The sequence below is a fragment of the Coregonus lavaretus genome (genome assembly GCF_964263955.1).
Source record: "Coregonus lavaretus genome assembly, chromosome: 1".
Classification (NCBI taxonomy): domain Eukaryota; kingdom Metazoa; phylum Chordata; class Actinopteri; order Salmoniformes; family Salmonidae; genus Coregonus; species Coregonus lavaretus.
Window position 1 is genome coordinate 10,012,484 of NC_139988.1, and position 24,433 is coordinate 10,036,916.

Genomic DNA, 24,433 nt, shown 5'->3' on the forward strand with positions numbered 1-24,433 from the left:
TAGGGAGCATTTGACAGTGATGAGGGGTGGTTGTTTGACCGCGGATCCGTTACGGACGCAGGCAATAAGGCAGTGATCGCCGAGATCCTGGTTGAAGACAGCGGAGGTGTATTTAGAGGGTAAGTTAGTCAGGATGATATCTATGAGGGTACCCATGTTTACGGATTTAGGGTTGTACCTGGTAGGTTCGTTGATAATTTGTGTGAGATTGAGGGCATCTAGTTTGGATTGTAGGATGGCCGGGGTGTTAAGCATATCCCAATTTAGGTCACCAAGCAGTACGAACTCTGAGGATAAATGGGGGGCAATCAATTCACATATGGTGTCCAGGGCACAGCTGGGGGCTGAGGGGGGTCTGTAGCAAGCGGCAACAGTGAGAGACTTATTTCTGGAAAGGTGGATTTTTAGAAGTAGAAGCTCAAACTGTTTGGGCACAGACCTGGATAGTATGATAGAGCTCTGCAGGCTATCTCTACAGTAGATTGCAACTCCGCCCCCTTTGGCAGTTCTATCTAGACGGAAAATGTTGTAGTTGGGGATGGACATTTCAGAATTTTTGGTGGCCTTCCTAAGCCAGGATTCAGACACTGCTAGAACATTAGGGTTGGCGGAGTGTGCTAACGCAGTGAATAACTCAAACTTAGGAAGGAGGCTTCTGATATTAACGTGCAGAAAAGGCTTTTACGGTTACAGAAGTCAACAAATGATAGCTCCTGGGGAGTAGGAGTGATACTGGGGGCTGCAGGGCCTGGGTTACCCTCTACATCACCAGAGGAACAGAGGAGGACTAGAATAAGGATACGGCTAAAGGCTTTAAGAACTGGTCTTCTGGTGCGTTGGGTACAGAGAATAAAGGGGGCAGATTTCCGGGCGTTGTAGAAAAGATTCAGGGCATTATGTACAGACAAGGATATGGAAGGATATGAGTACAGTGGAGGTAAACCTAAGCGTTGGGTAACAATGAGAGATAGCATCACTGGAGGCACCGATTGAGCCGGTCTCGGCGTGTATGGGGGGTGGAACAAAGGAACTATTTGAGGCAGTTTGAGAGGGACTTGGGGTTCTACAGTGAAATTGTATAATAACAACTAACTGGAACAGCAATAGGCAAGGCATATTTACATGGGAGAGAGGCATAAAGCAATCACAGGTGTTATTAGAGAGAGCTAAGACAACAACTGGTAATGGCGATAAAGTTTGGGCTGAGGCTAAACAGAATAAACAGGACAGGGTACCGTGTAAAGGAACAGTCCAGCAGGCATCAGCTGTGCAGCTGAGTGATCATAAGGTCCAGTGAACAGCAATATGTGAGTCCGAGAGCAGTTCAAATTGGTGCTTCAGCACAGCGAGCAGGAAGCATGGTTGTAGTTTGCGTGTGCTAGCGGGCCGGGGATAGCAGATGGATCTTCGTGGTCGTCGCAACGGGAAGCCTGTTGAAACCACAGACGATTACGTCGGCAGACCAGTCGTGATGGATCGGCAGGGCTCCGTGTAAACTCTAGGAGGTCCCGTCCGGTTGACAGAGAGGTAGATAGCCGGGAGATGTGCCTGACTCAAGGCTAGCTCAAGGCTGATTAGCCAACAACAACGTTAATTTAGTTGCAGCTAGCTAGTTGCGATTATCCAGTGTTAATGGTCCAGTGATTCCGGCAGAAAATCCGATATGTTCTGGGTTCGATAACTCGCTGTGCAGACAGTGCAGACTGGCCGATAATAGTTGAGGCTAGAGCTGGCTGGTAGGTAGTGCAGGCCACGGACAACGGAGAAAAGCCGCTTACGGTGGCTAATAGCAAGTAGCTAGTTAGCTGGCTACTCCCGTCCGGTAGACAGAGAGGTAGATAGCCGGGGCTAGCTCAAGGCTCAAGGCTAACTGATGCTACGGGGGCAGTGGTGATTAGCCTACAGCAACATCCATTCGACATCCATTCGGTTGCGGCTAGCTAGATCCGGTGTTATGGTCCAGTGATTCAGTTATTCCGGCAGAAAATCTGATGTTCTGTGTGAAAACCGCTAACGGCGGCTAATAGCAAGTAGCTAGTTAGCTAGTTAGCTGGCTGGCTAGTTTCAACTGGAGATTCTAGATAAAGGTGAGTAAATAATAGAATCCGTTCCGCATTGAGTGAGGCGGGTTGCAGGAAAGTATATTTAGTAGAAGGATGAAAAGTGTGATAGGGAAATATATACGTAAAATAAAATAAAAAAAACAGGCTATTTACATGGACACACAAGAGAACACGACCGCACTGCTACGCTATCTTGGAATGATCTTCTAGGCTAACTCGACAAACCCTGCCATGTGTATTGGCCTTGACTAGGTCTATATTTACATACATGAATTTACATACATGGTAAAATACTGGAACTTTCTATAGCTGTGTTTCCCTGATAAGAAGAAGGATAAAAGGTATTTTTAAGTTATATTCAGTCTACTTTTGAAATGGATTCTAGTCAATCAAAGTTTGAGTCATGTAAGCATTTTTGACAATTCTACATTTTGTAGAACTAAGCCTACTGTAATTGATGGTTTTTTTGACTGGCTTCAATTAGTAACCATTGTGTCAGTAACCATTGTGTCAGGAACCATTGTGAAACTGTTGCATGAAACCTGAATATTGGCCTTGCGTACAGGGTTGGGGAGTAACTGATTACATGTCATCTGATTACAAAGAAAATGAATCAGTTAACTTACCAGCAAAACTATTGTAATCAGATTAGATACTTTTGAAAAACTACATGATTATTTATTGGATTACATTTACATTCAGAAAGGATGTTTGAGAAAAATACATTATGACACCTTTCTGTTTTCTCAATGACATTCAAATCAGCATTGAACAAAGCCGCAAGTTTAAGTTTATTCCACCTGAGCGAGTCGACCACCAGTCAGAGAGCACTATGATAACACACAAAATGCTTTTGATGGATCCATTTTGTCTTCTTCTAATGCCTCTTAAGGGGAAAGTCATCAGATTACGTTACTGAGTTTGGGTAATCCGAAAATTATGTTACTGATTACAAATTTGGACAAGTAACTATTAACTGTAACAGATTTTTTTTTTAAGTAACCTACCCAACCCTGCTTGCATATTTCTTTATGTGGACAGCTGTCATTGTTCTTTCTTGCAACTGGAACACCACCTCTAAATGGAAGACAATTTCACACATGAATGCCTCGGCGGTCTGTGAAGAAGTACAGTTTCAGTTTTTTGAGTGGTGAACTTTGTACATCCCTGTTGCACCTCCAGTTTTGGCAATGCAGAGTCAGTGTCTGTGGGTAACTGGGTAATCAATCAAATCACATTTTATCTGTCACATGCGCTGAATACAACAGGTGTAGCCCTTACCGTGAAATGCTTACAAGCCCTTAACCAACAATGCATATTTTTTTTATATGTAAGAAAATATTTGCTAAAAAAATAAATAAACTAAAGTAAGAAAAAAAGTAACACAATAAAATATCAAAAACGAGGCTATATACAGGAAGTACCAGGTAGTAATGAGGCTATATACAGGAAGTACCAGGTAGTATTGAGGCTATATACAGGGGGTACCAGGTAGCAATGAGGCTATGTACAGGGGGTATCAGGTAGCAATGAGGTTATGTACAGGGGGTACCAGGTAGCAATGAGTCTATGTACAGGGGGTACCAGGTAGCAACGAGGCTATGTACAGGGGGTACCAGGTAGCAATGAGGCTATGTACAGGGGGTACCAGGTAGCAACGAGGCTATATACAGGGGGTACCAGGTAGCAATTTTTTATTTTTATTTTTTATTTTTATTTCACCTTTATTTAACCAGGTAAACCAGTTGAGAACAAGTTCTCATTTACAACTGTGACCTGGCCAAGATAAAGCAATGAGGCTATGTACAGGGGGTACCGGTACCGAATCAATGTGCGGGGGTACAGGTTAATCGAGGTAATTGAGGTAATATGTACATGTAGGTAGGGTTAAAGTGACTATGCATAGATAATAAACAGCGAGTAGCAGCAGTGTAAAAAAGGGGGTCATTGCAAATAGTCCGGGTAGCCATTTGATTAACTGTTTAGTAGTCTAATGGCTTGAGGTTAGAAGCTGTCGGATGCCGAGCAGTTGCCATACCAAGCGGTGATGCAACCAGTCAGGATGCTCTCGATGGTGCAGCTGTCTCCTGAGTCTCCTGAGGGGGAATAGGTGTTGTAATAGTGGGTGTCTGTAAATTTAGACAAAAACAAGGTGTTGGTTTGTGGTCTGGAGCTTGATGCTCTCTCTTCTTTTAGAATGTACTTCCTGAGCTGACTGCTCCGGAAGACCGCCTCTGTTCTGCTCTGTCACCCTCTTACTGAGTGCTATAAGTGAGAGCTCCTCTTGTCCCTCTAGAAATAAAGCAACTACTTTTATCTACACAAAACCTGATAGACTAAAGTTAATGTTGGTTATGTTGTTCACTGGCTTGGCTCTCTGTTGCATGTCTAGAGTGATTCAGTGTCATTTAGCCTCAGCCTGGTCCCAGATCAGTTTGTGTTCCTACTGTATGTTTATTGTCAAGATAGCACATACCGATCTGGGATCAGATAGTGTTCTACCTACTTGTCGTCACACTGTAGTTCTAAACTTTTCCAGCTGACCTCTGACCACATATTATCTGCTCGTCCCATAGGTCAAGGAGAGTGCCCAGAACGCTGTGTATGTCAATGTAGCAGAGCTCGGCAGAAACATCTCTGAGTCCCCTCCCTGCTCTCCTCCATACCTGGCCTCTGAGGGATGGGAGGTGCACACTGACCAGGAGAGTGGACGGGAGTACTTCTACCACCCCGAATCAGGGCAGACCACCTGGGACAACCCCACCGAGGTGTCTGTGTGTTCGCCCTCCTCTCAGTCCCCCTCCCTGTCCCCCATCTCCGCCTCCCCCCCTGCATGGACCTCTGACTGGGAGCAGTGTTTGGATGTGACCAGCGGCTGCCAGTACTTCTATAACCCAGTATCGGGGGAGACGTCTTGGGAGCCCCCAGAGCCACAGTGCCCCTATCCCCCTCTGATGGAGCCTCTGAGTGGGCTCAGCTCCCTGGAGGAAGGGCCGGTAAGGCCTGCTCCACTTAGACACTCACTTAGTCTATTTTAGTTTCACCATGGGAGGTCTACAAATAATACGCTCATCTTTTTAAAGAAGTTATCCTCCTGCTAAGTCCGACACCTACAGTACATAGCAGACAGTTGGTTTTCATAGATGTACAGTGGGGGGGAAAAGTATTTAGTCAGCCACCAATTGTGCAAGTTCTCCCACTTAAAAAGATGAGAGAGGCCTGTAATTTTCATCATAAGTACACGTCAACTATGACAGACAAATTGAGAAAAAAAATCCAGAAAATCACATTGTAGGATTTTTAATGAATTTATTTGCAAATTATGGTGGAAAATAAGTATTTGGTCACCTACAAACAAGCAAGATTTCTGGCTCTCACAGACCTGTAACTTCTTCTTTAAGAGGCTCCTCTGTCCTCCACTCGTTACCTGTATTAATGGCACCTGTTTGAACTTGTTATCAGTATAAAAAACACCTGTCCACAACCTCAAACAGTCACACTCCAAACTCCACTATGGCCAAGACCAAAGAGCTGTCAAAGGACACCAGAAACAAAATTGTAGACCTGCACCAGGCTGGGAAGACTGAATCTGCAATAGGTAAGCAGCTTGGTTTGAAGAAATCAACTGTGGGAGCAATTATTAGGAAATGGAAGACATACAAGACCACTGATAATCTCCCTTGATCTGGGGCTCCACACAAGATCTCACCCCGTGGGGTCAAAATGATCACAAGAACGGTGAGCAAAAATCCCAGAAACACATGGGGGGACCTAGTGAATGACCTGCAGAGAGCTGGGACCAAAGTAACAAAGCCTACCATCAGTAACACACTACGCCGCCAGGGACTCAAATCCTGCAGTGCAAGACGTGTCCCCCTGCTTAAGCCAGTACATGTCCAGGCCCGTCTGAAGTTTGCTAGAGTGCATTTGGATGATCCAGAAGAGGATTGGGAGAATGTCAGATGAAACCAAAATATAACTTTTTGGTAAAAACTCAACTCGTCGTGTTTGGAGGACAAAGAATGCTGAGTTGCATCCAAAGAACACCATACCTACTGTGAAGCATGGGGGTGGAAACATCATGCTTTGGGGCTGTTTTTCTGCAAAGGGACCAGGACGACTGATCCGTGTAAAGGAAAGAATGAATGGGGCCATGTATCGTGAGATTTTGAGTGAAAACCTCCTTCCATCAGCAAGGGCATTGAAGATGAAACGTGGCTGGGTCTTTCAGCATGACAATGATCCCAAACACACCGCCCGGGCAACGAAGGAGTGGCTTCGTAAGAAGCATTTCAAGGTCCTGGAGTGGCCTAGCCAGTCTCCAGATCTCAACCCCATAGAAAATCTTTGGAGGGAGTTGAAAGTCCGTGTTGCCCAGCGACAGCCCCAAAACATCACTGCTCTAGAGGAGATCTGCATGGAGGAATGGGCCAAAATACCAGCAACAGTGTGTGAAAACCTTGTGAAGACTTACAGAAAACGTTTGACCTGTGTCATTGCCAACAAAGGGTATATAACAAAGTATTGAGAAACTTTTGTTATTGACCAAATACTTATTTTCCACCATAATTTGCTAATAAATTCATTAAAAATCCTACAATGTGATTTTCTGGATTTTTTTTCTCATTTTGTCTGTCATAGTTGACGTGTACCTATGATGAAAATTACAGGCCTCTCTCGTATTTTTAAGTGGGAGAACTTGCACAATTGGTGGCTGACTAAATACTTTTTCCCCCCACTGTAATTATCCTCCTGCTAAGTCCTATACCTACAGTACATAGCAGACAGTTGGTTTTCGTAGATGTAATTATCCTCCTGCAAATTACCACACCTACAGTACATAGCAGACAGTTGGTTTTCATGGATTATGTAATTCTCCTCAAACTAGTAGGCATTCTGTACATTCTCACATTGACCTCATTGTGAACTTTCTGCAAATGGCATTGTTGCGTTTTCACCATTCTAAAGAGGCTTGTGAAAGAAAAAGCTGAAAACTGTCTAAACTGTTGAGTTGAAATGAGGATCTTTGAAAAGGTCAAAGGAAGCTTGAGGGAAAGTTATCCATTGTCCTGGTCTCGATCTGTTTTGAAGCAGAACACTGAATGTAACATTCTCACAACGTGTGTGTGTGTGTGTCTGTCTGTGTACATGTGTATGGGTGTGTGCGTGTGTGTCTGTACACACCTGTGTGTGCGTGATGTGTGTGCAATGCATAATATGTGTGTGTGTCCAGCCTCCCCTGCCTGAGGAGGACTACCCAGACCCAGCCGAGGCTGACCTACCAGAAGAGGAGTTGTTGGCTGTGTCCCCTGTGACCCCTCACTCCTTCCCTAAGGACCCCAGCCTTGTGATCCAGGCGGTCATCCCCAGGGCCAGCCTGGACAGGAGCGCCCCGACGGGCTGGAACCTCAACATAGACCCTGATGGGACCTGGGTGTTCTCCAGCAGACACTCACCTGATCAGGTACACAGAACCTTTATTTAGATGATGTTTATTCTGGTTAGTCTCATTGACCCGTTATTTAGACTATATTTATTCAGGTTAGTCTCATTGACACTTTATTTAGACTTTATTTATTCAGGTTAGTCTCATTTGAGATAAAATCTACTTTTCAATAGACAGCTGTCCAGGAATGCAGTCTAGGGGAAAACCATGCCACTCAGCTTGAAGGAATATTACAGCTAAATGCACCGTTATGCTACTAGACTAGAAGATGTCATAGGTGGTGTTCAGTGTATATACAGTCAGGTCCATAAATATTTGGACATTGACCAAGTTATTATTATTTTAGCTGTCTACCACAGCATATTGGAGTTGAAATTAAATAATTTGAGGGTATTTACATCCAAATGGGGTGAACGGTGTAGGAATTACAGCACTTTTTGTATGTGGTCCCCCCCTTTTTAAGGGACCAAAAGTAATTGGACAATTGGCTGCTCAGCTGTTCCATGGCCAGGTGTGTGTTATTCCCTCATTAGTTAATTTACAAGTAAGCAGATAAAAGGTCTAGAGTTGATTTCAACCGTGGTATTTGCATTTGGATTTTGCTGTTAACCCTCAATATGAAGTCCAAAGAGCTGTCACTGCCAGTGAAGCAAGCCATCATTAAGCTGAAAAATCTAAAGAAACCCATCAGAGAGAAAGCAAAAACATTAGTTGTGGCCAAATCAACTATTTGGTACATTCTTAAAAAGAAAGAACACACTTGTGAGCTCAGGAACACCAAAAGGCCCGGAAGACCATGGAAAACAACTGTGGTGGATGACAGAATCATTATTTCCCTGGTGAAGAAAAGACCCTTCACAACAGTTGGCCAGATCAAGAACACCCTCCAGGAGGTAGGCGTATCTGTGTCAAAGTCAACAATCAAGAGAAGACTTCACCAGAGTAAATACAGAGGGTTTACCACAAGATGTAAACCATTGGTAAGCCTCAAAAACAGGAAGACCAGATTAGAGTTTGCCAAAAAAACATCTAAGAAAGCCTGTACAGTTCTGGAACAACATCCTACGGACAGATGAGACAAAGATCAACTTGTACCAGAATGATGGGAAGAGAAGAGTATGGAGAAGGGAAGAAACTGCTCATGATCCGAAGCATACCACCTCATCTGGGAAGCATGGTGGAGGTAGTGTTATGGCGTGGGCATGTATGGCTGCCAATGGAACTGGTTCCCTTGTATTTATTGATGATGTGACTGCTGACAAAAGCAGCAGGATGAATTCTGAAGTGTTTAGGGCTATATTATCTGCGCAGATTCAGCCAAATGCTTCAAAACTCATTAGACGGCGCTTCACAGTGCAGATGGACAATGACCCGAAGCATACTGCGAAAGCAACCCAATACTTTTTTAAGGCAAAGAAGTGGATTGTTCTGCAATGTCCAAGTCAATCACCTGACCTGAATCCAATTGAGCATGCATTTCACTTTCTGAAGGCAAAACACCCCAAGAACAAGCAGGAACTGAAGACAGCTGCAGTAAAGGCCTGGCAGAGCATCACCAGGGAAGAAACCAACATCTAGTGATGTCTATGGGTTCCAGACTTCAGGCAGTCATTGACTGCACAGGATTTGCAACCAACTATTACAATTCACAATTTAATTTATGATTATGTTATTTTGTCCAATTACTTTTGAGCCCATAAAATTGGGGGGCTATGTATAAAGATGGTTGTAATTCCTACACGGTTCATACAATAATTTTGTCAAAACCCTTAAATCAAAGATGAAAGTCTACACTTAAAGCACATCTTGATTGTTTCCTTTCAAATCCATTGTGGTGGCGTACAGAGCCAAAATGATGCAAATTGTGTCACTGTCCAAATACTTAGGGACCTGACCGTATATGCCGTTCGTTTTCTCCATAAAGGTTCAGTATAGTAAATATTTAACCAGAGGTCTTTGTCATTGTGTGTGTGGTAACAGTGGATCAAATCGTTGGACGACAGAGGACAGACGTACTACTACCTGAGAGATGGCTCTAGATCCCAGTGGAACCTGCCTGAGGTAGAGATCAAGATTAGAAAACACCCATAGCGAGTATGAAATGAAAGATCTTTCACGTGAACAGATTGAACTAAATTTGCCTATAGCAAAGAGAACATTCTGTTAATATTACTCCTCTTCATTCCCATTGGAACACAGGGCCACAGTGAGCTCCTCCCATTCTTCCTGTCCTTAGCAACATGTTGTGCATGGCTTAATGAGAGGTTCATCTTGGCCTGCTCGTCCACATGGTTTAGATCAGTATTTTCCTCATGTAGATGTGAAAGGTTTCTCCAGTGTGAACATGCATTTCTCCATTATCATTTGACCAACCCAGGCCCCTGTAGTGTCACGCCAGTCCAAGATGGGGAACGGTTTTGAGCTGGAAGGGGTCTCTTTATCGGTCATGAAGAACTGGAGACACACCGTGGGTGCAGCTTATGTCAGCTCAGCCCTGGAGGAGGGGGTGAGGACTAATAACACAGGAACATTAACACACCTCACGTCCCCCAAACCAGAGCCCACCAAGGTAGAGCTATGAGGTACAGTCGGCGTGTCAGCTGGCTCTGACCACAGTGTTCATTAAGGCAGAGTGAAGTGACTGAGCGCCATATGAAACCCCTGACCCTCAGCTCTCATACTGAGCCCCCCTGACACCGTTTCCCAAAAGAGAGAGCGCCAAGCACCTGGGACAACTTCTATTACATTTCACTTGTAGTCTTCTGTGTGTTCAGTATTTTATACTGCATATATAACAGAGTAGACAGTGTACCACAACAGAGTAGACAGTGTACTATGACAGAGTAGACAGTGTACTATGACAGAGTAGACAGTGTACTGTAACAGAGTAGACAGTGTACTATGACAGAGTAGACAGTGTACTATGACAGAGAGTAGACAGTGTACTATGACAGAGTAGACAGTGTACTATGACAGAGTAGACAGTGTACTATGACAGAGTAGACAGTGTACTATGACAGAGTAGACAGTGTACTGTAACAGAGTAGACAGTGTACTATGACAGTGTACTATGACAGAGTAGACAGTGTACTATGACAGAGTAGACAGTGTACTATGACAGAGTAGACAGTGTACCACAACAGAATAGTTTCTGTACTATAACAGAGTAGACAGTGTACCACAACAGAGTAGATTATGTACTATAACTGAGTAGGTTGTGTACTAAAACAGAGCAGACAGTGTACCACATTAGAGCAGACAGTGTACCACATCAGAGTAGACAGTGTACCACATCAGAGTAGACAGTGTACCACATCAGAATAGACAGTGTACCACATCAGAGTAGACAGTGTCCCACATCAGAGTAGACAGTGTCCCACATCAGAGTAGACAGTGTACCACATCAGAGTAGACAGTGTACCACATCAGAGTAGACAGTGTACCACATCAGAGTAGACAGTGTACCACATCAGAGTAGACTGTGTACCACAGCAGAGTAGACTGTACTAGAAAAGATTAGACAGTGTACTATAACAGAGTAGGTTGTGTGCTATAGCAGAGTAGACAGTGTACCACAACAGAGTAGACAGTGTCCTATAACAGAGTAGACAGTGTACCTCAACAGAGTAGACAGTGTACCACAACAGAGTAGACAGTGTACCACATCAGAATAGACAGTGTACCACATCAGAGTAGACAGTGTCCCACATCAGAGTAGACAGTGTCCCACATCAGAGTAGACAGTGTCCCACATCAGAGTAGACAGTGTCCCACATCAGAGTAGACAGTGTCCCACATCAGAATAGACAGTGTCCCACATCAGAGTAGACAGTGTCCCACATCAGAGTAGACAGTGTACCACATCAGAGTAGACAGTGTACCACATCAGAGTAGACTGTGTACCACAGCAGAGTAGACTGTACTAGAAAAGATTAGACAGTGTACTATAACAGAGTAGGTTGTGTGCTATAGCAGAGTAGACAGTGTACTATAACAGAGTAGGGTGTGTGCTATAGCAGAGTAGACAGTGTACCACAACAGAGTAGACAGTGTCCTATAACAGAGTAGACAGTGTACCTCAACAGAGTAGACAGTGTACCACAACAGAGTAGATTCTGTACTATAACAGAGTAGATGGTGTACTAGAAAAGATTAGACAGTGTACTATAACAGAGTAGGTTGTGTACCTCAACAGAGTAGACCGTGTACTCTGTGGTAAGATTAAGTGATTGCAGACGCAAGGAAGTTAGGAACTATGCAGGGGTTTTTTCTATGTAGATTTTAGTCACATTGCAACAAATTAAAGCATCCATTATTCTTCTCCTGTTGGGCAAAAGTTCTTCCCGACTCACAGAATAAACGCCTCGGACTACGACTCCAGTGCTGACAACTCTCCGGAGATGGGGCAGCACCACGTGAGTTCTCGTCCTCCTGTCCTGTCGTCCTGTCCTCCTCACCTGTCCTCCCCAGTCTGCTGATCCTCATCAGGTTAGATCAGCCCTGGGTCAATTGAAATGACAGTTCTGTTCTAACTCAAATGACAGTTCTGTTCTAACTCAAATGACAGTTCTGTGATGCCCCAGCTAGAGCACTGTTTTGTCTTTTCCTGAAGGCTGATTGGTTTAGACTCCGAAGAAGCCCCTCCAATCAGAGCCCAGAGCCTCAGCGGCACAATGTGTTTTTTTTAAATATCTAACCACTGCCTTGATAGATACTATATAATACATGCATGCTATCTATCTAAGGGCTAATGGTGTGATGTACTAATGGTGTGATGTACTGGTAGAATAGTAGTTGCTTGGGACTATCATGCTATGGCATAGCTACCCCTGAGAGAGTGGGAAACAGATGTCACTTGGGAAATTGTATATTTCTTGGTATATTAATAGATTTCCCTTTTGTAGCTGATGTTACATCACCTTTGGCAAACTGTCAGCCAAAACCACCAACTGCCACACCACGACATCACACCTCACTACACCCTGAAAGAAAGCAGGCAATAGTCGAAAATGTCTGTGCTTTCATCCCATCCATGCTGTTCATTATAAAACATAGAGGTAGAGTTGTCTGTTCACGAGCCTTGACAAAGTAGCTTGTTGTGAGAGTTTAGCCACAGTTGTCAAATCCACCTGTTGCTTTTTTGTGCATTTCTGTAAGTAGAGCCTAAGGTTAGTATCAATGCACCTATAATGATGTCTCACTTGAACACTTGGCTTCACATACATAAAAGCATGTTATGTTTGGATCCTTTTTCAGGTGCAGAGTTTAGAAAAAGCTGGAATTCTCAACAAAACTAAAGTATCAGAGAACGGGAAAAGAGTAAGGTAATTCTGACCTCATCCAAAGTCTTGGCATAATTGCTCACATGAAAGACATGGAAACAAGTGATGGAATTATCAGCCATGAACTTGAATCATCCATTACATTACCAAATGATTTTCTACACTGCAACATTCCCTGAAGTACAGTAAAGCTCACACTCAGTGACCTTCCTGTAGGAAAAACTGGGCCCAGTCATGGACGGTTCTTCACGGAGGGGTTCTGACCTTCCATAAAGAGCCCAAGTCTGCAGCCATGGGAGCCTCTGTGAGTGAGAGGTGTACATGTGTTACCTGCACAGATAAATAACTCTAACATCACCTTGGTTACACATTCCCTCAACTGACTGTGTGGGAACTCTACATTCCTGTTCTGGCATATTCAGTACTTTTCTGATGGAGGGAGGGAACTAACAGCTTTGAGACATAAGCACCGAGCTGAACACCTAGACATGGTCTCAGAAACATCTACAGTAAAATGTTTGACTGTGTCTTATTAGAAGGAATGAAAGAAAATGCTGTGAACATCTTAGATTATAACATGCAGGATGTTGTGTTGAAGCTATGACAGAGGGACGGCTCAGCACAGACAAGCCCTGAAGGCTCTATGAGGCACGACAGTCAGAGCTTTGTTCAACTGTCTGATTTCATGGAATGCAGTGCTGTCAGTTTTCATCAACTGGTCCTCCATGATGTCTTTATCTCTTCACAGATCAAGACCAATCAGATCGTTCCAGAGGTCACGGTGGATCTACGAGGGGCAACGATTGGCTGGGCTCCCAGGGATAAATCCAGCAAAAAGAATGTTGTAGAGGTGAGTTGACAGTTGGTTGCTATGGAATCATAATAGGAGTTGTACTAAATACAGCAAAGACAATCCTGACAGGATTGACTTCATTCAAGCATACCAATTTCCTGCCCATTGTGATAAGTGATTCTAGGAAGCAACATCATGTGAGAATAAATGTGCCATTAATCCAAGACTGTTACCCTCTGTATAAATCTATAAAGCAAATGTTTAACGTCATAATAAACTCTGTTGTATGTTGTCTTCAGTTGAAAGACAAAAATGGCCTTGAGTTTCTACTACAGTACGACACTGAGAGTATCATCAACGACTGGCACAAAGTTCTAATGGACACCATTCGACAGCTGGTAAGTTTCTTGAATGTTTGGAAGTAAATGAACTCGCACACCTTAACATGCTACCAGGTGCATGGAGACAAATATGTACTGGATAAAAAGAAAAACTCCTTGATGAAGGTAAATTTAGGTCGGTTAACCTAATGGCTGCTGGTTCAAACATCATGCATGTTAGCCAATGACATTGCAGGGCCAGGAACACCACCAATCTGAGGAGGAGGATGGGGACGTCAGTGAGAAGTCCTCCAGTACAGATAGAGATGACAGGTCACCAGGCACCATGGACAGAAGGAGGAGTTGTAAGTTATCCCTGCTCCAAATACTCTGTAGCAGACGTTTCATCTGCAATAGCCTCCGCCAGGTCAAATTGCTCATGTTTCGTGACTGTGTGTAACCCCCCCCCCTCTTCCTCCTCCTTGTCTTCCTTCTCCTCATCCTCCCTCTCCTCCCCCTCCTCCTCCCCAGCTTCCAGACCGACCACGGCCACCTTCTCTGGGGGAGAGACGGATCAGAAGAAGGTTCGTACCAAGCTGATCAAGTTCCTCCTGAAACGACCCACGCTGCAGTCCGTCAAGGAGAAGGGTTACATCCGAGGTGGGCTCATAGGGTCTTCATTCCTGCAATGCAGCACATGCCTAACTGGCTCCAAATCAGGCTACATTACATTTACTGTTAGGATTTGTCACGACTATGTTACTAATCCAGAGAGAGAGAGATATGATTTGAATGAGTCAATAAAGTTTGTTCAAATCTTCTGTTGTGGTTGTGATATGGGTCAGGATTGGGGTTAAGAGAATTGAAGCATTGAACGAATTGGAATTTCAGTGTACTTCCTGAATTGACTGGAATTGAAATGGAATTGACCCCAACCCTGATACGGGTCAACATCATATATACTATACACACTAACCTCCATCATCCTTTCCCTCAGACAATGTGTTTGGCTGTCATCTGGCTGCACTGTGTGCCCAGGAGAAAACTACAATCCCCAGCTTTGTGAAGAAATGTATCCGAGCAGTGGAAAAGAGAGGTAATGATTAGTAATCACACTGATGATGATTATGTTATATGCCAGCAATAACATTGTAATAGCAGTGTATTATTCAGCACAGTGTATACGGTAATAGAAAAAAAGTTACCACAGTAATTGATTGACCCCGATGCTGATGTGTGTGTGGCTTCACAGGTCTGGACATGGATGGACTCTACAGAGTCAGTGGGAACCTAGCTGTCATTCAGAAACTACGCTTCAAGGCAGATCATGGTAATGCCTTCACATTTACCGTGTGTGTGTGTGTGAGATTAGGGCTGTTACGGTGACCGTATTACCGCCTCACCGACAGTCACAAGTCATTATGGCAGTCAAATTCCATGTGACCGTTTAGTTTAACTAGGCTTCTCCAAGCTCTGATGCTGCTGATGGTCATTAGTAGCCTACCAAACTTGCTAACTGCCTGGTACTCAGCACTCTATTGTCCCTCTAATCACTCTGACATCAATGCAAATGTCATCGAAAATAAAATCAAACACTTCATAAGAGCCCATGAGCTCATGTTGTGCAACATTTCTATAGGCTATGCAATTGCGTGAGAAAACAGAGTGATGTCCTCTACTAAAAAGAGGAGGATCCCATCAGCTTTCTATAGGCTAGGCCTACTATATTTATTTCTCAACTTTCCTAATATTAAGCACATTGTTTCGCTTTACAACAGGAGTATAGCCTACCTGGCTGGCATGAACATGAACCACTGGAAAAGCATCCTCCATTCTCTATTTAAGTGCATAGACGACATGTATTTTTTTCCCCGCTGCCCCTGTTTTGAGACAGGTGCATGATAATGTTCCATTCTAAATCAAAACAAATTTCAGATATATTATTTAGTATATGTAAAGACAATAATTAAATCAAGAATAGTGTGATGGGTGACAATATTAGCCTATCACTTGTGAATGATATATTATCACTTGTGAATGATGCCCAGCTTAAGGCAAACAGCGCATGCTTTTTTCCCCGACTATTTCAAATCAGTCGCACACCTCATGTAGCCTAGCCCATAGGCCTATATGTTTTGATAAGGTTTGTATCACAACTAAAGTGGCCAAATAACTTCTTAAAATGTCGCACAGAATATAATAGGTTAACTTTTGTACTATGGGGGATAGTAGATTGACATAGGCTAGTGCTTTTGCTGTTCGTTAGGACTACTCATTTTGTTGGCTGACGAAAAGTAAATGTGGACAGTTCTTCCAATATCTTCAATATGCGCCTCGGAATTGGATAAGGACGCGTGCAGTTGATTCCCGGATGTGTCCGTATTCACTTGTAGCCTGTGAGAAAGACCCGATGATCACGCAGAGCTCATGCCTTTCATGCAACTTTTTTCAAATCATCATTTGAAAAAAGTCGCACCATGCAGCCTTACAATGTAAAAAAATCGAAACATATTGCCCAACATTTGTATCACAACTAAAGTTACATAATAACTCTAAATTAAGCATATAGGAGTACCTGTTTCTTTGTTAACTTATCAACACAGAATAGCCGCATGTACACACTCCCTCAAACCGTTTGAAAATATCCTTTCTATTTTATTCAGCTATGTTCAATTGTATTCTTCATACTATAAAATAATATAAAATAATGCTACGGAATTCTAAGCAAATCTTGTCTGTTAAATGAAGTAGTTTAGCCCACAGCTATTTGGCATAGCCAGATCAGGGCCTAACATAAGGACAACTCAGCGTATGCTATTCTGTTCTTCTGAAATAGACTAACATTTTCTTTAGACCTGTCTAAAATAAATAATGGATTTATTGTGAAGGTGTAGGCTATATTACATGGATTTCTTAGACTTTTTTAAATGTAGATGTTCCAAAGGTCTGCATCAGTGGCTTGTAGGCTATGTGTGAAAGACGGGAGATACTAAAAGTGTTTATGTTAATTAATGGTTAATTATCGTGAGACCGGCAGTTATTTGCTTGACAATCACCGGCTGACAAAATGTCATGACCGCCACAGCTCTACTCCTACCAGCCACAGCTCTACTCCTACCAGCCACAGCTCTACTCCTACCAGCCACAGCTCTACTCCTACCAGCCACAGCCCTACTCCTACCAGCCACAGCTCTACTCCTACCAGCCACAGCCCTACTCCTACCAGCCACAGCCCTACTCCTACCAGCCACAGCTCTACTCCTACCAGCCACAGCCCTACTCCTACCAGCCACAGCCCTACTCCTACCAGCCACAGCCCTACTCCTACCAGCCACAGCTCTACTCCTACCAGCCACAGCCCTACTCCTACCAGCCACAGCCCTACTCCTACCAGCCACAGCCCTACTCCTATCAGCCACAGCTCTACTCCTACCAGCCACAGCTCTACTCCTACCAGCCACAGCCCTACTCCTACCAGCCACAGCCCTACTCCTACCAGCCACAGCTCTACTCCTACCAGCCACAGCCCTACTCCTACCAGCCACAGCCCTACTCCTACCAGCCACAGCCCTACTCCTACCAGCCACAGCTCTACTCCTACCAGCCACAGCCCTACTCCTACCAGCCACAGCTCTACTCCTACCAGCCACAGCCCTACTCCTACCAGCCACAGCCCTACTCCTACCAGCCACAGCTCTACTCCTACCAGCCACAGCCCTACTCCTACCAGCCACAGCCCTACTCCTACCAGCCACAGCCCTACTCCTACCAGCCACAGCCCTATGTGTGGTTGTGTGTCTTTCTATTTCTGTTCCGTGACGTCCAGAGGGTGGTTATACGTTTTGTGAAAACTGTTTTGTGTTATCTTCCATATTGTTTTATGTGTTCCACTGGTGTGGCTGAATATTGTTTTATGTGTTCCACTGGTGTGGCTGAATATTGTTTTATGTGTTCCACTGGTGTGGCTGAATATTGTTTTATGTGTTCCACTGGTGTGGCTGAATATTGTTTTATGTGTTCCACTGGTGTGGCTGAATATTGTTTTATATGTTCCACTGGTGTGGCTGAATATTTTTTTATGTGTTCCACTGGTGTGGCTGAATATTGTTTTATGTGTTCCACTGGTGTGGCTGAATATTGTTTTATGTGTTCCACTGGTGTGGCTGAATATTTTTTTATGTGTTCCACTGGTGTGGCTGAATATTGTTTTATGTGTTCCACTGGTGTGGCTGAATATTGTTTTATGTGTTCCACTGGTGTGGCTGAATATTGTTTTATGTGTTCCACTGGTGTGGCTGAATATTGTTTTATGTGTTCCACTGGTGTGGCTGAATATTTTTTTATGTGTTCCACTGGTGTGGCTGAATATTGTTTTATGTGTTCCACTGGTGTGGCTGAATATTGTTTTATGTGTTCCACTGGTGTGGCTGAATATTGTTTTATGTGTTCCACTGGTGTGGCTGAATATTGTTTTATGTGTTCCACTGGTGTGACTGAATATTGTTTTATGGGTTCCACTGGTGTGGCTGAATATTGTTTTTAAATGTACAAATAAAACATATAAAATCAAAAAGTAATTGTGTTCCACAGAGGAGCTGGACCTGGAGGACGGCCAGTGGGAGGACATCCACGTCATCACAGGCGCTCTGAAGCTGTTCTTCAGGGAGCTTCCTGAACCCCTTTTCCCCTTCAGTCACTTCAGCCGCTTCATCCAGGCCATCAGTAAGCAGCAGGCCGAACACTGTGCTGTGGCTCCCTAATGCAACCTCCATTTCCTCATTCAGTGTAGTGTAGTCGGAAACCGTGTTAAGCATTAGCCCCACAAGGCCACCTCAGTTTCCTCACACTGTTAAGCTATTACTTCACTATCAAGGAAGGACTAATCATGTTTACCACCTCACTTTCCTGTTTAATAAGCATTGGAGATATACATTGTAACACACTTGTGCCCTTGAATCTATACATTAGTGTAACGTTTATTGTTCTATCCTGTCTTGTTTACAGGAACTGTTGATTACCACCTCAAAGTGTCTTACATGCGAGAGCTGATCGAGTCTCTCCCTCGGCCAAACCATGATACCATGGAACTCCTCTTCAGCCATTTACACAAGTATGTCTTTCACACTCACATTTTGCATGTGTCTCAAATGGCACCCTATCTGCTATGTAGAGCACTATTTTAAACCAGAGCCCTATTGTATTGATGATATAATGATAACTGATTGTATTCTGCTTCTCTCTCTCTCTCTCCCACTCCCTCTCTCCCTCTCCCTCTCTCTCCCCTCTCTCTCCCCCTCCCTCTCTCCCCCTCCCTCACTCTCTCTCCCCCTCCCTCCCTCCCTCCCTCCCTCCCTCTCCCTCCCTCCCTCCCTCCCTCCCTCTCTCACCCTCCCTCCCTCTCTCTCTCCCCCTCCCTCCCTCTCTCCCCCTCCCTCCCTCTCTCTCTCCCACTCCCTCCCTCTCTCTCTCTCCCCCTCACTCCCTCTCTCTCTCCCCCTCACTCCCTCTCTCTCTCTCCCCCTCACTCTCTCTGCCCCTCCCTCTCTCTCTCCCCCTCCCTCTCTCTCTCCCCCTCCCTCCCTCCCCTTCCCTCTCTCTCTCCCCCTCCCTCCCTCCCCTCTCTCTCCCCCTCCCTCTCTATCTCTCTCTCCCCCTCCCTCTCTCTCCCCCTCCCTCTCTCTCTCCCCCTCCCTCTCCCCCTCCCCCTCTCTCTCCCCCTCCCTCTCTCTCTCCCCCTCCCTCTCTCTCCTCCCTCCCTCTCTCTCCTCCCTCTCTCTCTCCCTCCCTCTCTCTCTCCCCCTCACTCCCTCTCTCTCTCCCCCTCACTCCCTCTCTCTCCCCCTCCCTCTTTCTTTCTCTCTCGCTCTCTCTTTTTCTCTCCCGCCTCTTTCTTTCGCTCTCTTCCCACCCTCTCTCTCTCCCCTCCCCCCTCTCTCAGAGTGATAGAGTATGGACAGGAGAACCGTATGACTGTGCAGAACGTTGCTATTGTCTTTGGTCCGACGCTGCTCCGGCCAGAGATGGAGTCAGCCAATATCACCATGCACATGGTTTTCCCGAACCAGATAGTGGAGCTAGTCCTCAACCAATACGAATACATCTTCCATTCCAGTTGAACCAATCATAAGCCTCTGTCAGTCAGGGGTCAAATTAAGCAATATTGCAGGAGGGGGAAAAAACACACACTCATTACCGTCAAATATTTGCACTGCATTTATTCTAATATCTTTGTTGGATAATCATTAACCAATTCAGATTGTTCTCTGAATTTCTGCCCTCACTGCATTCCACATTGTGAAATAGCACGCCCGCTCATGGCATCACTTACGTACAATAAAAAAAAAAATGTGGGTTGCTATAGGCCTATTTTGAAATCTTCCTTTCATGTAGAAATGTAACATCACTATAACATGGTTTTATCTTAACACCCCAATCCCCAAGGCAACCTGGAAAGATACTTTGTTTTTACCACAGATCAAACAAACCCTTTTAGATGCATTTTAAAGATTACATTGAAATGTTTAAAGGTGGATCTGATGTTGCTGTATATCATGTTTCTGAATAGCTAAGAAGTCCTGTGTTATGAATGTGTCTTATTCAGTCAATGTATAAAACTAATATAGAATTGTATTAAATATATGCTGTGAATTAGACACTGACTTCCCTTGTACAGCCTCTCTAGATTTTGTACTGGATAATCAGATGACACCTTTTTAAAATACAATTAGTGTTAATTAAACAAATTCTCATTGTAAGTTAACACAATGATAATGACTTATGGCTGTACTATTTAATTACGTATGTTAGCCCTAATAGAGTCGAGAAAGACCAAAATGAATAGACAGGTGTGATAAGCATGAAATTAGGTTTTTGTTCTGTACATAGAAATAAATAGCATATTTATGCTGTAAATTACTAAAATGCACAATGTGTTCCTTTAAAATAACTCTAAAAACGTGTCAAGTAACATGACTCACTGCTTTCTCTATGTCTTGTAATATTTAATGACATAAAGTAACTTATCCACTGATGATATATAGCCGATTATATAGATACCGGCCGCCAGATGGCACTATTATTCCTTTTACGTCGTTTGTCATCGGATGAGTCAAAAGGAATAATATCATCCGATGACAAACGAAGGTCTGGTTTGACACTCGAATGACATGGGCGGAGCATATTAGCAGAGTAGTTGTCAAAGGAAAGAAAATATTGAATGTGATGCGTTGCTTGTCAAGAATGGAGTGGGGGGCAGATAGAATGGCGTTGAAAATGATATACAGTACCAGTCAAAAGTTTGGACACACCTACTCATTCAAGGGTTGTTCTTTATTTGTACTATTTTCTACATTGTAGAATAAAAACATCAAAACTATGAAATAACACATATGGAATCATGTAGTAACCAAAAAAGTGTTAAACAAATCAAAATATATTTTATATTTGAGATTCTTCAAATAGCCACCCTTTGGCTGCTTTTCCTTCACTCTGCGGTCCGACTCATCCCAAACCATCCCAATTGGGTTGAGGTCGGGAGATTGTGGAGGCCAGGTCATCTGATGCAGCACTCCATCACTGTCCTTCTTGGTCAAATAGCCCTTACACAGCCTGGAGGTGTGTTGGGTCATTGTCCTGTTGAAAAACAATTGATAGTCCCGCTAAGCCCAAACCAGATGGGATGGCGTATCTCTGCAGAATGCTGTGGTAGCCATGCTGGTTAAGTGTGCCTTGAATTCTAAATAATTCACAGACAGTGTCACCAGCAAAGCACCCCCACACCATAACACCACCTCCTCCATGCTTTACGGTGGGGACTACACATGCGGAGATCATCCGTTCACCGACATCGCGTCTCACAAAGACACGGTGGTTGGAACCAACAATCTCCAATTTGGACTCCAGACCAAAGGACACATTTCCACCGGTCTAGTGTCCATTGGTCGTGTTTCTTGGCCCAAGCAGGTCTCTTCTTATTATTGGCGTCCTTTTAGTAGTGGTTTCTTTGCAGCAATTCGACCATGAAGGCCTGATTCACACAGTTCCCTCTGAACAGTTGATGTTGAGATGTGTCTGTGATTTAAACTCTGTGAAGCATTTATTTGGGCTGCAATTTCTGAGGGTGGTAACTCTAATGAACTTATCCTCTGCAGCAGAGGTAACTCTGGGTCTTCCATTCCTGTGGCAGTCCTCATGAGAGCCAGTTTCATCATAGAGCTTGATGGTTTTTGCGACTGCACTTGAAGAAAGTTCTGGAAATGTTCTGTATTGACTGACATTCATGTTTTGAATCAAATATTTTTATCTGCCACAATGCAAATAGTCCGGGTAGCCATGATTAACTGTCATGGCCTTATGGCTTGGGGGTAGAATCTGTTAAGAAGCCTTTTGGACCTAGACTTGGTGCTCCAGTACCGCTTGCTGTGCGGTAGCAGATAGAACAGTATATAACTAGGGTGGCTGGAGTCTTTGACAATTCTTAGGGCCTTCCCATGACACCGCCTGGTATAGAGGTCCTGGATGGCAGGAAGCTTGGCCCCAGTGATGTACTGGGCCGTACGCACTACCCTCTGTAGTGCCTTGCGGTCGAAGGATGAGCATTTGCCATACCAGGAGGTGATGCAACCAGTCAGGATGCTCTCGATGGTGCAGCTGTATAACTTTTTGAGGATCTGAGGACCCATGCCAAATCTTTTCAGTCTCCTGAGGGGAATAGGCTTTGTCGTGCCCTCTTTACGACAAATGATTGTTTGTTGGTGATGTGGACACCAAGGAACTTGAAGCTCTCAACCTGTTCCACTACAGCCCCGTTGATGAGAATGGGGGCGTACTTGTGCCTGGCCATGCAGTCATGGGTGAACAGGGAGTACAGGAGGGGACTGAGCACGTACCCCTGAGGGGACCCTGTGTTGATCAGCGTGGCAGATGTGTTGTTACCTACCCTTACCACATGGGGGCGGCCCGTCAGGAAGTCCAGGATCCAGTTGCAGAGGGAGGTGTTTAGTCCCAGGGTCCTTAGCTTAGTGATGAGCTTTGAGGGCACTATGGTTTTGAACGCTGAGCTGTAGTCAATGAATAGCATTCTCACGTAGGTGTTCCTCTTGTCCAGGTGGGGAAGGGCAGTGTGGAGTACAATAGAGATTGCATCATCTGTGGATCTATTGGGGCGGTATGCAATGTGAGCAATGACCAGCCTTTCAAAGCACTTCATGGCTACAGACGTGAGTGCTATGGGTCGGAAGTCATTTAGGCAGGTTATCTTGGGCACAGGGACTATGGTGGTCTGCTTGAAACATGTTGGTATTACAGACTCAGTCAGGGACATGTTGAAAATGTCAGTGAAGACACTTGCCAGTTGGTCAGCGCATGCTCAGAGTACACGTCCTGGTAATCCATCTAACCCTGCGGCCTTGTGAATGTTGACCTGCTTAAAAGTCTTACTCACATCGGCTACGGAGAGCGTGATCACATAGTCATCCAGAACAGCTGATGCTCTCATGCATGCTTCAGCGTTGCTTGCCTTGAAGCGAGCATAGAAGTGCTTTAGCTTGTCGGGTAGGCTTGTGTCACTGGGCAGCTCGCGGCTGTGCTTCCCTTTGTAGTCTGTAATAGTTTTCAAGCCCTGCCACATCTGATGAGGGTCGGAGCCGATGTAGTACGATTCAATCTCAGTCCTGTATTAACTCTTTGCCTGTTTGATGGTTCGTCGGAGGGCATAGCGGGATTTCTTAGAGGCGTCCAGGTTAGAGTCCCGCTCCTTGAAAGCAGCTGCTCTACCATTTAGCTCAGTGCGGATGTTTCCTGTAATCCATGGCTTCTGGTTGGGTTATGTACGTACGGTCACTGTGGGGACGCCGTCATCGATGAACTTATTGATGAAGCCAGTGACTGATATGGTGTACTTCTCAATGCTATCGGAAGAATGCCGGAACATATCCCAGTCTGTGCTAGCAAAACAGTCCTGTAGCTTAGCATCTGCGTCATCTGACCACTTCCTTAATAACTGAGTCAATGGTGCTTCCTGCTTTAGTTTTTGCTTATAAGCATGAATCAGGAGGATAGAGTTATGGTCAGATTTGCCAAATGGAGGGTGAGGGAGAGTTTTATACGCATCTCTGTGTGTGGAGTATAGGTGGTCTACAGCTTATCATGAGATACTATACCTCAGGCGAGCAAAACCTCGAGACTTCCTTAATTTTAGATTTTATGCAAGAGCTGTTGTTTACAAATATACACAGACCGCCACCCCTTGTCTTACCGGAGTCAGCCGTTCTATCCTGCCGATGTAGCGTATATCCCACCAGCTGTATGTTATCCATGTCGTCGTTCAGCCACAACTTGTTGAAACATAAGATATTACAGTTTTTAATGTCCCGTTGGTAAGATAACCTGAATCTTAGGTGTTCCAATTTATTTTCAAATGATTGAACATTGGCTAATAGGATTAATGGAAGAGGCAGTTTACTCGCTCGCCGTCGGATCCTTACAAGGCACCCCGACCTACGTCCACGATATCTCGGGGATTTGGGCCT

General features: G+C 44.4%; 1 protein-coding gene across 1 annotated transcript in view; it reads left to right on the forward strand.

Annotated features, from left to right (window-relative positions):
* Positions 1–20,932, forward strand: part of LOC311127571 (rho GTPase-activating protein 27-like) — a 57,832-nt gene extending 36,900 nt beyond the window's left edge. The window contains exons 4-19 of the mRNA XM_084159388.1: positions 4,640–5,059; positions 7,297–7,527; positions 9,490–9,570; positions 9,887–10,015; positions 11,847–11,924; positions 12,766–12,833; positions 13,008–13,095; positions 13,540–13,641; positions 13,884–13,982; positions 14,161–14,269; positions 14,436–14,564; positions 14,902–15,000; positions 15,157–15,234; positions 18,495–18,626; positions 18,909–19,014; positions 19,843–20,932. Coding sequence (XP_084015514.1) covers positions 4,640–5,059; positions 7,297–7,527; positions 9,490–9,570; positions 9,887–10,015; positions 11,847–11,924; positions 12,766–12,833; positions 13,008–13,095; positions 13,540–13,641; positions 13,884–13,982; positions 14,161–14,269; positions 14,436–14,564; positions 14,902–15,000; positions 15,157–15,234; positions 18,495–18,626; positions 18,909–19,014; positions 19,843–20,020 — 2,127 coding nt within the window. The 3' untranslated portion in view covers positions 20,021–20,932. The remainder of the gene's footprint in view (positions 1–4,639; positions 5,060–7,296; positions 7,528–9,489; positions 9,571–9,886; positions 10,016–11,846; positions 11,925–12,765; positions 12,834–13,007; positions 13,096–13,539; positions 13,642–13,883; positions 13,983–14,160; positions 14,270–14,435; positions 14,565–14,901; positions 15,001–15,156; positions 15,235–18,494; positions 18,627–18,908; positions 19,015–19,842) is intronic.
* The last annotated feature ends 3,501 nt before the right edge of the window (positions 20,933–24,433 follow it).